Source organism: Choloepus didactylus, chromosome 5 (genome assembly GCF_015220235.1).
Source record: "Choloepus didactylus isolate mChoDid1 chromosome 5, mChoDid1.pri, whole genome shotgun sequence".
Classification (NCBI taxonomy): domain Eukaryota; kingdom Metazoa; phylum Chordata; class Mammalia; order Pilosa; family Megalonychidae; genus Choloepus; species Choloepus didactylus.
The window spans coordinates 113,685,304-113,697,650 of NC_051311.1; the positions used below are offsets into that span (position 1 = coordinate 113,685,304).

Consider the following 12,347-nt stretch of genomic DNA (forward strand, 5'->3'; position numbering starts at 1 on the left):
CAATGACACCATAACCTACAGGCTCATCTATTACTTGAAGATGTCATAGAGGCATTTTTATTGGTATTCCATTGAAAAGTTGTGGTTACAGTAGTACTAAGAGGCGTTAGATGATGTAAAAAGAAACAAAATAAAATTATTCTAAGGATTTTTAAATACTAAATAATCATTGTGAATTGTTTGAGCTAGAAGAATCTGAGCTTCTAGATATATGAAACAAATCTAGCAAATATATAACATTTTGCTTCTGCCCTAGCTGACCTAACCTTAAACAACCTTGGCATAAGTGTGGAGGGATGGGGGGTGATTGGTAGAACAAATCTATATATGGTCTTATCTATACTTTATGTGGTTATTATCCCCATTTCTGGTCAGGAAAATGAGGATCTGAGAGGAAAACTGACTTGGCTCAGCAACAAAAGAAGCAGAGCTACAAGTAGCAAAGTCATTGTGAACCCAGAACCCAAACTCAATTACAAAATCGGCATTTTCCCCACATCTGTCTATTTCCCCATGTAGATCAACTGAGACAAAACCAACAGGTATGAATGAACTGGACACTAGGAATAAAGACATTTGAATAGGCAAATTAACCATCTCCCCAACACTCCCGGCCCCGAAAGCACATTCCATATCCCAAAGGGCTCCAAAATTCCCCATGGGCAATGCTATCAAAACTCACCTGCACAGACAACATATGATGGGTGCTACATAGTCCAAGGGAAAGTGGAAATTCCATCAAAAATCTATATTCAGTAGCCAGTTTATTTTAGAAAAAGAACTTAGCACTGCCCCACCACTTCTGGCTCTTCCCTTTCTGCTAAGTACTTAAAAGACTTTAGGGTTTTCCATGGCTTTGCAGCTAATTCCCATGAAGATGTTTCTGTCTTTCAAAATGTAGAAGGCAGCAGCACAGCAGGCAGTGCCAACACACCGTGGGGAGTGCACTGTTTGGAAGAACAGGTTCTTCATCTTCATGTGCCATTCTGAACTCCCATCTTGTGCAGGGCCTACTGGACTCAAACTACTCCTTGAGGGCAAAGGAAGGCCAAGAAACACTGGGCACAAGACCAACTTGTGTTCCTAGGCAGGTGATTAACTTGTTCATTCTGTAGTGGGGACAGCACTCTGAGTGTGACGGGGTGGGTGGAAAGCCTGTCTTGCCCTCACATGCTATGACTCCATGCAGAGAGTCGTGTACCAACCTCTCTCATCTTAAAACTAAACCAGAGTGTCAAAACTACTAAGCCAGAAACTTATTTTTTCAAATAAGAAAACATTTGAACTGGAGCACGAAAACACTTAAGGCCATCTTTGTTAAAAGGGATATGCTTACTTCTTAAAAGCATTTCCACACACCTTAATCTTGAAAAGAAAATGTTCATACCAGCCCGCACTTACATCAGTGCACACACATTCACACCCCTTACCGAAAGTAACTTCTCCATTGCCAGCTTTGTCAAACAGCTGAAACGCCACCATGAACAAAGCATCAGGGGCACACAGAACAGACTCAAATGCTACGAATTCTTGAAAGGATATTAATCTGCAACATAAAACAAGCACAGAACATAAAGTCAGTAGCTTGTGGAAAATAAAAGCATTTACAAATATACTGTAAGGGAAAAAAATAAAATGTCACTGTCAAAATTCAAACATAAACACAAACACTTAGCATTTCCTTCTACATATAGTGGACTACAATAACAATGTGCAGAATCTCAAAGACGTGACAGGTTTGAAGATATGGTGACATACTGAATGCATTATAATTTCAAATATAACTGTTTCACCCAACATATCATTTATGTTTCAGACCACAATCTTACTTCAGGCATCTTGTTAGAGTCTAGAATGAAAGTTTAGAAACTTCAGGATGACTGCATAACAGCAAAATACAGCAGGTTTGTCTTTCATCAATACCCCTATACAGGAGTTGAGAGACTGTCCTGGAGGTTCCTCTTATGCAAGCCCCAGCCAGACATCACAAATGGCCACAGTAAGCCATTCCCTTACCAAAAGTAGCCACCAAATGCCTAAATCCCTACCTGAGATTCTATAAAAGTTGCAATCACTAAGTTTATTCTTCAGAAACTTAAATCTACCAGAGTGTTCCTATACCAGATAAGTCCCCAAACCAAGAGGCAACAGCCTCTTTGAGAACATCAACCAGATGCATCTCCCTTCTCCATAATGCCGACACCCCTTTTCAACATGAACAAGTTATGGTGGTCACTGCCCAGATATCCCTGAAGACTGAGAAAGTGATCAAATGAGAGGGAAGGGTAGCAACAGACAAGAAAGGATTTAACAAAGGATTACGAACACTGAATCTCTATATAAATATATATTTTTTTAATTTCTAGGGTATTAGAATAGCTAGAAGGAAATAACTGACATGGTGGAACTATAACCTATAACATTCTTTTGAAATGTGCTCTATAACTACTTGTTAAATCATACTTTAAAAGTTATCACCTTTCTGTTTATATATATATATATATATATTTTTCACAATAAGGAAATAACTGAAATTGCGAAACTGTCACCCGTAATATTCTTTGAAATTTCCTCTTTACTTGTTTAATTGTACTTTGAAAGTTATCACTTTTCTATGTTATATTTTACAATAAAAAAATTAAAAAAAAACCCTCTAACATCAAGTAAAAATAGTTCACAGATATTCGTCCATTACTGATATCTACTTATCACATGTGACCTGAATTAGGATATTATGGAGGAACTACAGATAAATCATATATGAAGTGTGACCCCAGAAAGACCTTATAGCCTGGTAAGGCAGATAAACACTGTTAGTCTGGTAAAGAAGATAAACACTGTTCTGGAAATAATAATATACAGGAAACATAAGTCACAAGACTGGGATAGGAGAATGATAGGAGAATTCTGGTAGGAAAGAAAAGAAAGCTTTGTGGCAGAAACAGAATCTAGGCCAGGTCTTAAAAAATGAGTAAAACTCAGCTATGCAGTAGTGGGTGAAGAAGGAGAAAACTACAGGCAGGGGAAAGCCCATAGAATGACAGATGTTAGAAAGCTACAGAGCATATAAGCAAAGGTGTAAGTAATTGAGTTTCCTGGACAGTGAGTGTATAATAGAGAGCAATGCCGAGATGAGATTACAAATAAAGGACCAGAGGTGGCTGTGAAGGCAAGAAAAGGGTCTGGTATTCTTCTCTAGGAAACAAAGAGTGACAGAGAGTTTCTGAGGAAGGTAGAGACGTGATCAAACCTACACTTTAGGAAGACGCTTTGATTTCCAAGAGTAAATGGGTTCATAAATGCTTTCCCAGAAATGTTATTTTTTTAAATGTCCAAATATTTCAATATGTTGAGAAAATCTAAGTCTCTGGAGGACATAGAGACAGGAAGAAAATAGGAATTTTTCCTATGTTTCACAGACCACTTAATTACTTCTATACATCTTAGAGAACACATTTTTATACAAAGCATGAGTTACAAAGTTAGCTCAGTTGTTACCCACAATGTCACTTGATTATAACAATGCCCCAAAGAAAGGAAAAATCATAGGGTGAGTTAAATACAATGTCTCTACCATTCACCATCCAAAATATCCTTCCAAAGAACAGCACATATTACAGGAGAGTGTCACTGCCCAGGACATTTCATCCTCTGCCTTGGAGTCTCTCTCGCCGAGAATCTACAAGTAAGACAGACCAGGGGTAGGTATGGATGGGAAGGGAAGTAAGTATGAGCCAAACATTCTTGCCTGGACTCAAGGAGCTTTCTGTTAGGAAGAGAGGAGACAGTCACGTTCATAAATAGCTATCAGATCACAAGAGCCGAGTGTCAGACGTTACAGAAGAAATAAACCACGAAGGGGTACAAAAGAAGGAATGATTTATTCTGCCTGGAAGAACTGGGAAAGGCTTCGTGGAGGAAGAGCACTGAAAGAATAAATTTCAAAGTTAAAAAAACGTTAGAGATCAGCTACTTCAACCTCTTCATTTTACTTTTGAGGAAACTAAGGCACAAAGAGGTTAGTGACTTATTTAAAGTTGAAAATTAGCTGCCAGCATTTTGGCCTAAAAACCAGATCTCTTGTTTTACATTTGACCTGAGTAGAATTCCAACCAGTGTGAGAAGATGGGGAGAGGAGGAAAGAGAAGAGAGGACATTCCACACTGAGGAAATAGCAACGCAAAGCAGAGGTAGAAACAAACAGGGTGTGCTGGGTTTCGGGGAGGCTGTAGGAGCTACCGAGCCTGCATCTAGGGGGACAGGATGACTACAGATTGGCTCGAGCCAGAGCGCCAGACACCTGTGGAGGACCTGAGAGGCCAAGTTAAAGAATCTAGATTTTTTGGCAAACAGTGAGGAGGTTTCTTGGTTAGTAAATGCTGGGTTCAGATCTTTGTTTTAGAAAAAGAGCTGACATGGAAAATGAATTTAAAGGAGGAAAAGACCAGATGTAGAGAGACAGCCTGACAGCAAACGATAGTCATGGTCTAAACCAGAGCGGAAGCACCAGGAAAGAAAGAGGAGGACATGCTAGAGAAACTCAGCAGAGGCAGGAATGACCAAGCTTGGGAACAATTAGATGTAGGAAGCTGAGGGCAGGAGAGAGGCTGGAATGCCTCTAGACTTCTAACTTGGATAGTAAAGGGGAATGATGATAACAGCACCAAAGATAAAGAACAAAAAAGAAAAAAAGTTGGAAAACAGGGACTTGTGAGAGAACAAGACCAGTTCTGACCACATTAAATCTGAGGTACCAGGGGGACATGGAAGAAATGGTGTCCAGCATGAAGCCAAAAGGACGAGTGTAAGATTCCAGAGAAAGGCCAAGATTGGAAGCAAAGATCTGGGGATCTTTTTTTATTTTAAAAGCAATTTTATTGAGATATATTCACATACCATACAATCATCCATAGTGTACAATCAATTATTTACAGTATCATCACACTGTTGTGCATTCACCACAATTTTTTGAACATTTTCATTACTCCAAAAAATAAGGATAAGAATAAAAATTAAAGTAAAAGTAAAAAAGAAAACCCCAAACATTGCATTCTCCTTCCACCACCACCCCCAATTATTCATTTACTTTTTTTCCACCTTTTTTCTATTTCTTTGTCCATACACTGGATAAAGGGAGTGTGAGCCACAAGGTTTTCACAATCACACAGTCACACCGTATAAGCTATATAGTTATAAGACTGTCTTCAAGAGTCAAGGATACTGGATAGCAGTTCAACTGTTTCAGGTATTTTCTTCTAGCTATTCTGGTACACTAAAAACTAAAAAAAGATGTCTATATAATGCATAAGAATAACCTCCAGAATGACCTCACGACTCCATTTGAGATCTCTTAGCCACTGATACTTTATTTTGTTAATTTCTCTTCCCTCTTTTGGTCAAGAAGACTTTCTCAATCCTATGATACCAGGTCCAGGTTCATTCTTGAGAGTCATGTTCCACGTGGGGGGTGGGGGGAGGTGCGGTGAGTTTATCAGCCAAGTAGACTTAGAGAGAGATAGGCCACATCTGAGCAACAAAAGAGGTTCTCTGGGGGGTGACTCTTAGGAACCATTATAAGTACGCTTAGCCTCTCCTTTGCAGTAACAAGCTTCATAAAGGCAAGCCCCAAGATCAAGGACTTCGCCTACAACAATGGGAGCCCCCAATGCTTGCAAGAATATCAGGAATTCCTCAGGTGGGGAAGTTTAAGGTTTCCACATTTTTCCCCAGGCCCTCATGGGGGCTTTGCAAATACTTTTTATTATCTGACCAAATTACTCTGGGATATATTGGGGTTTCACGCTAACTTGTACAAACCAACCAGATCTCACCCCTTATTCATGGTTCCATGTAATTACGGTGTTTGAATTATCTGACCATACACAAATTTTATAGCATGCTACAGAAAGTTTACATTTTGCACCAAATAAACATCTCTTCCTTTGGTCTCACAAAGAAGTTGAGGTTTTAAAAGAGTCGATAACGTCCTTTTCCCTTTAGTCTGGTTTACCTTAGTTCTAATCAAGTCCCCTTCATTCATACCTCTAATTGAAGTCTGACCTCTTTTTCATTTTTTTTGACATTTGCTATATGGGGTAATGCTGACATTCATAGCTGCCAAACTCTGGCTCTGAGTCTCAGGTGTTATACAGATACCCAAAGTTACAAGGACCGACCGGATCAGCATCTCAGAATTTAGAGATAACCATGACATCTCATAAATAGATGTGACTGCTGTAAGAGCTTACAATCTAGGAACCTTTACCATAAGCCTTCCCCTGATAACCTATGCCCTCATATTCAATTCTCAGAGTTCGTACAGTATAGTTAGTCCATATTAGTAAGACATTATAATGTTTGTCTTTTCAGTTCTGGCTTACAGTCCTCAAGGTCCATTCCCTAGATGCATACCTTACAAGTTCATTTCTTCTTGCCATCACTCAGTATTCCATCGTATGTATACACCATAGTTCATTATTCCACCTCCATCCACTGAAAATTGTGAATATGGCTGCCATAAACACAAGTGTGCAATGTCCACTCATGTCTGTCCTCTCAGTTCTTCCAAGTATATACCCAATAGTGGGGTTGCAGGACCATGTGGCAACCCCATAGTTAGCTTCCTGTGGAACCACCACACTGCATTCCTGCTGGGCTGTGCCATTCTACTTCTCTACCAACAGGGAATAGGTACATCCCTGTCTCCACATTTTCTCCAGCACCTGTATCCCTCTGTTTATTTTTTTTAAAAGGTTTATTCATGCACCATAAAATCCACCCTAAGTAAACAATCAATGATTCCCAGTACAATCACATAATTATCCATTCACCACCACAATCTATGAGGACATTTCCATCTCTTCCTCCAAAGAAGGAGGAAAAGAAGGGGGAAAAAGTGAAGAATAAAAATACAAAAGTTACAGGAAAAATAAAAACAAAATACAATAAAAAGTTAAGGCAACACCACCACCACCAGGAATCCCAGATTACTCCCTTATATCTCCCTCTTTTAGACATTTAGCTTTGGTATATTGTTTTTGCTACAATTAATAGAAGCATCTTACAGTGTTACTGTTAACTATAGACTCTAGTTTGCATTGATTGTATTTTTCCCCTATACCATCCAATTTTCAACACCTTGCAATGTTGACATTCATTTGTTCTCTGTCATTTAAAAACATTCTTATATTTGTACATTTAATCACCATCACTGATCAACTTAAGTTTCGCTAAGTTATACAATCCCTGTCTTTATCTTCTATCCTTCCATCTGGTGTCATACCTGCCCTTAGCCTTCCTCTTTCAACCATACTCACACTCATCTTTGTTCAGAGTACTTATAATATTATGTTACCATCACACACTATTATGCTACCCATTCCATTTCTAGATCTATACCATCAATCCTGTTGAACCTTCTGTACTCCATCAGCATCAAATGCCCGATCTCTAGCCTCTTTCTGTCTCCTGATAACCTGTGTTCTCAACTCTCAAATTTCGCTCATCAGTGTTAGTCCACATTAGTGAGACCACATAGTACCCATCCTTTTGTTTCTGGCTAATTTCACTCAATGTAATGTCTATTGTCTACCATTTAGTCTTTTGGATTTTATGTCATATTTTACTTTTATTTTTTCCAAACCTCTCTCTCCTGCCTGTAGTGCTCCCTTTAGTATTTCTTGTAGAGCAGGTATCTTGTTCACAAACTCTCTCAGTGTCTGTTTGTCTGAAAATATTTTAAACTCTCCCTCATTTTTGAAGGATATAGTTTTGCCAGATAAAGAATTCTTGGTTGGCAGTTTTTCTCCTTCAGTATCTTAAATACCATTGCATTCTCACTTCCATGGTTTCTATCGAGAAATCTGCATATAGTCTTATTGAGCTTCCTTTGTATGTGACGCACCACTTTTCTCTTGCTGCTTTCAGAATTCTCTTTTTGTCTTTCACATTTGATAATCTGATTATGAAGTATCTTGGAGCCGGTCTTCTCGGATCTGTTTGGGGTACACTGTGATTCTTGGATCTGTAATTTTATGTCTTTCATAAGAGATGAGAAATTTTCAGTGATTATTTCCTCCATTATTATTTCTCCTCCTTTATCCTTCTCTTCTCCTTCTGGGACACCTATGACACATATATTCATGTGCTTCATGCTGTCATTCAGTTGCCTGAGACCCTGTTCATATTTTTTTCCATTCTTTTCCCTATCTGTTCTTTTGTGTGTAGGATTTCAGCTGTACTGTCCTCCAGTTCATGAATCCTTTCTTCTGCCTCTTCAAATCTCCTGTTGTATGCCTCGTGTTTTTTTATCTCTTGTATTGTGCCTTTCATTCCCATAAGTTCTGCCAATTGTTTTTTCACACTTTCAATTTCTTCCTTATGTTTGCCCAATGTCTTCTTTATATCCTTCATCTCTTTTGCCATATCTTCCCTCAACTAGTTGATAGATTGTTGAATTGATTTAGCATATTTGTTTGAAGATCTTTAATTAGTTGTTTCAATTCCTGTATCTCATTTGAAGTATAAGTTTGTTCCTTTGGGCCATATCTTCATTTTTCCTTGTTGTGATTTATAATTTTTTGTTGTCTAGGCCTCTGGTTTCCTTGATTACCCCAATCAGATTTTCCCAGACCAGACAGGCCCAGGTCTCAGGAAGAGGCTATATTCAATATCAGGTTTCCCTGAGGCTGAGACCCAGCAAATTGACTTTCCTGTGAGGCCTCTAGACTCTGTGCTTTTCCTACCCTGCCCAGCAGGTAGCTCTTGTCAGCCTGCAGCTCCTCACTAGCGTAAAGAGGTGTGGTATATTTAATTCTCAGTGGACCCTGTACTGGTCAGGGACCGAGGATGGCAGAAGCCAAGCTTAGGCTGCTTCTGTCCACCCCACCCCCCCAGGCCCTGGGGTCTGAGTTCTCTGAGGGAGGGCCACCAGTTGAGTTGGGCCCTGCCCCCCTTTTCTTAGGGAAGATAAGCCCTTTAGGGAATTGTCTCCTACACTTGAGTTTTTCTTTTGACTCTCTGATTATCTTAATTCCACCCTTGACTTGGCCAGTGCTGACAAGTGAAACTGGATCTGGCAATCTTTTAAAGAAAGGTTACTCAAAACTATAAATAAAATGGCCCAGGAGCATTTCGTTTAGGGACGTCTTATTTTCCTCTCAGTAAGTGTTTTAATAAAGGAGAGCCTTAAAGAACTCAGCCATAACCCCTCCACCCCTAGACTGCTGAAGCAGTGGAGAGCATAAACGCATTTCTGATTATCTGCTTTCCTCTCACCACCATGTCTCACACTCCACCACCTCCAGGCAGGTATAAACAATCATGCCACCACACTGTGCTCACCAGTTTGTCTTGTTGGCAGTTTGTTGAGGCAGAAAATAATCCCACTTGCTAAATTATCCCTAGATAATTACCTAGACATTAGGCTAGTTAAAAAAGAAATACACAACATGGTGTGCTATTTAGAAAGGCATATATATATATATATTTTTTTACTGGTCTGAATAACAAAAGCCTTAAATGAAATAAAAAGAACATCTTACCTCTCTCAAAACAGTATGAGAAACTTGAAGACTACGTGCGTGAACAAATCCTCTCCTGGCAATGTCAGAGTGGTAACCATCACCGGCCAATGAATACTCTGGTATTTTAGGCATGTTACTGATACCAAGAAGGTATGTAATTTGGTAATCCTGTTAGATACAAGTATTACACATCTATGTAGGAGGTATATAAATGAACCATGAAATCACAATGGATTACTTTCAGTTCAGCAAGAACATTTTGGATTCTCTATGTAATCTGACTAAAAGGCTATCCAGAATAATTACATAGCAGTATTTGCATTTACAGCATGATATCCAAAAACATTTATCTATGTTTTAGTATAAACAGTACTTTGGTCTTGCTTTACAGATTTAACAGGTATTAGCATAAGTTACAACAAAGGGCACAAGCTTAATCAAGTTCAGACCTGGCTGGTGAGCTCTCTTAATTCCTTTTCCACCCCCAACAACCAAAACTTCTTTGACAATGTTAGATGTCCTTTAGGAAGAAAATCACATGTGTCTCATTACCTCTACAGCAAGTCTCCATGGAATAGTATTTGACATAAGCACTCACCTGCAGCAGCTAGCACACAGATAGATGAGGTGGCTGACACGGAAGCAAATACTGAAGTCACATTTTCATACGCCTATACCACACAGAGACTAGGGGGAGAGCAGGTTTCTACTCCTTCATCACTTTCATGCTACCAGAGATTTTTTTAAGCAAGTCATTCTGTTCTCCGGGAAGCCATTTATAACAGCAGAAACTTAAGTCTTTTAAAGCCCAGCTGAAACAGTGCTTTAAGCACTACCCACTACTATAAAATAATAAGCCAAAGGAAAAAAAAAATCATGGGATGGGGTTAAAAGTAGATTGCATATGCACATTATGCTTTCAATGATGTGAAGATTATATAGCCATCACATACATAGAAAGAGACTAGAAGGCAAAATATAAAAACGATGATGGTGCTTAGCACTAATATCATAAGTCAGGTCTTCGCCACCCCCCCACCCCACCTTCTCAACTTTTCAAGGTATAGTTCTTAGCCTGTCTTAGCTGGAAATACATCAACTATAATGCAGACTGAAAATTATAATATTAGGGGAAGCGAGGTAAGTGATAAAAGGTAACTGGAGATAAATTACTCAATGAGTCAGAGGGAAAGATTATTGTCAGTTTGGGAGAAAGGAGGCGATGGGCAGGTCTTACTGAAATCAGGAACACACAAAATCTGAGAAAAGATGGGAACAAGTAAACACAAGATATCAGTCTTTACGTAGAGTGAAGACGTGATCAAGCAGAGATGGGAGGTCAGGGAAGAAGAGTGCACCAACCTCAGAATTGGTTCAGGACCTATGCTGTGTGCTGGGCACAGGCCAGTAGCAGGAATACAGAGAAGAAAAGATGTAATCTCTGCTCCCAGGCAGATGGTGAGCTGGGAGCCAAGGAAGGAAGAACGGAGATGAAGAGCCACAGGAAGTGCAGGTTTGCTGTAGTGAAGGCAGGGGAAATGAACACATGGTGGTTGTGTCCCAATCATGAAGGGCCCCTGACGGTGGGCAAAGGAGTATGAAATGAACTGGCAGGTGAAGAACCTGGAGTTAAAAGATGTGTTGGCAGACTCCACGAAGCCCTGAGGGGAAATAAGGCTCCAAATATGAAGGGGATGGGATTATGCAGTGCTATAGTCTCTGGAGGACAATTTGACAAAATAGTAAGACTCTTCACAACGTCCACACTCTAACAATGCAATCCATTAGGAATTTATCCTGAGAAATAATTTTTGAGTGTGTGCAGACTTTTAGCTAAAAGGATGCTCATGCAGCACTGTTGATAATAGTGAAAAGAAGTGAAAACAACCTCAATATTCCATGTGTGACTGATAAAATTAATAAAGGAACATTCATACACAGAGTAATGCCCAACCATTAAAATCATTATAAAGAAGTTCAAGATATTAGTTAAAAGAATCAGTTATACAAAGGTATGTAGGAATGATCCCATTTTGTTAAAAATGTACAAAAATAACATTTTACACACACATATTCCGAAGGATGCACACTGAAGTATTAGCACTGGATATCTCTAGGTGGTTAAATTAATAGACGTTTAAGGTTATTTTTTTCTTTTGGCTTGCTCATATTTTCTAATCTTTCCAATAATAGACATACTGAATTGTTTCTGTAATAAGAATAAAAATTTATATGAAATGAAACAGCAAGGACTTAAATTTGAGTAGTGGCAGGAAAAATGAATATGAGATGGGGTGGCAGGGAGGGATATCAAAAGAAACGATCTGAAAGAATCCCGTCCAAGGTGGATACCTTCAGCTCTCCTCCTTCCCACTGTTGCTTATTCTCACTGGGCAGTGTGGCTCACACCCCATGTGGTCCCTTTCATCTCCCGCCTGACTCCTATCTCCAGGCTAGCTCTGCGGCTATGAAAGTTTAAGCAACTGCACATAAGGATCTAATCTGTCCATACTTTAGGAAGTTTGGTTGTGGACAATGCACCATATCAAAATCCAATTACCACTTTGACTTAAGGTTCCTAACCACAAGAGGGCTTTGCAAAAAATTACTTCTCTTTGTAACCCTCCTTTCATGTGTTACAACAGAAGCCAAGAAATTGTTCAGGATTAATGGCAGAGATAAAAGTAAACTCTAACTCCAAAAACAGGGTTCTGAGCACCAGGCCACCCAAGTTCAAGTATCTGTGGGCATCAAGAAAGAAATCTAGAACTGTGATTACCAGTTTATCCAGAATTTTACTATTTTTATTAGCTTTCTGGCTTT

General features: G+C 39.3%; 1 protein-coding gene across 4 annotated transcripts in view; it reads right to left on the minus strand.

Annotated features, from left to right (window-relative positions):
* The window catches only part of SLC25A13 (solute carrier family 25 member 13), a 257,057-nt gene that overhangs the window by 145,571 nt on the left and 99,139 nt on the right, over window positions 1-12,347 (minus strand). For 3 of the 4 annotated variants that reach the window (XM_037836732.1, XM_037836730.1, XM_037836731.1), the window contains exon 4: window positions 1,431-1,546. In XM_037836732.1, the coding sequence (XP_037692660.1) occupies window positions 1,431-1,546 (116 nt within the window). Of the gene's footprint in view, window positions 1-1,430; window positions 1,547-9,542; window positions 9,693-12,347 lie in introns of all 4 variants that reach the window. The other variant, XM_037836733.1, reaches the window with a different exon arrangement.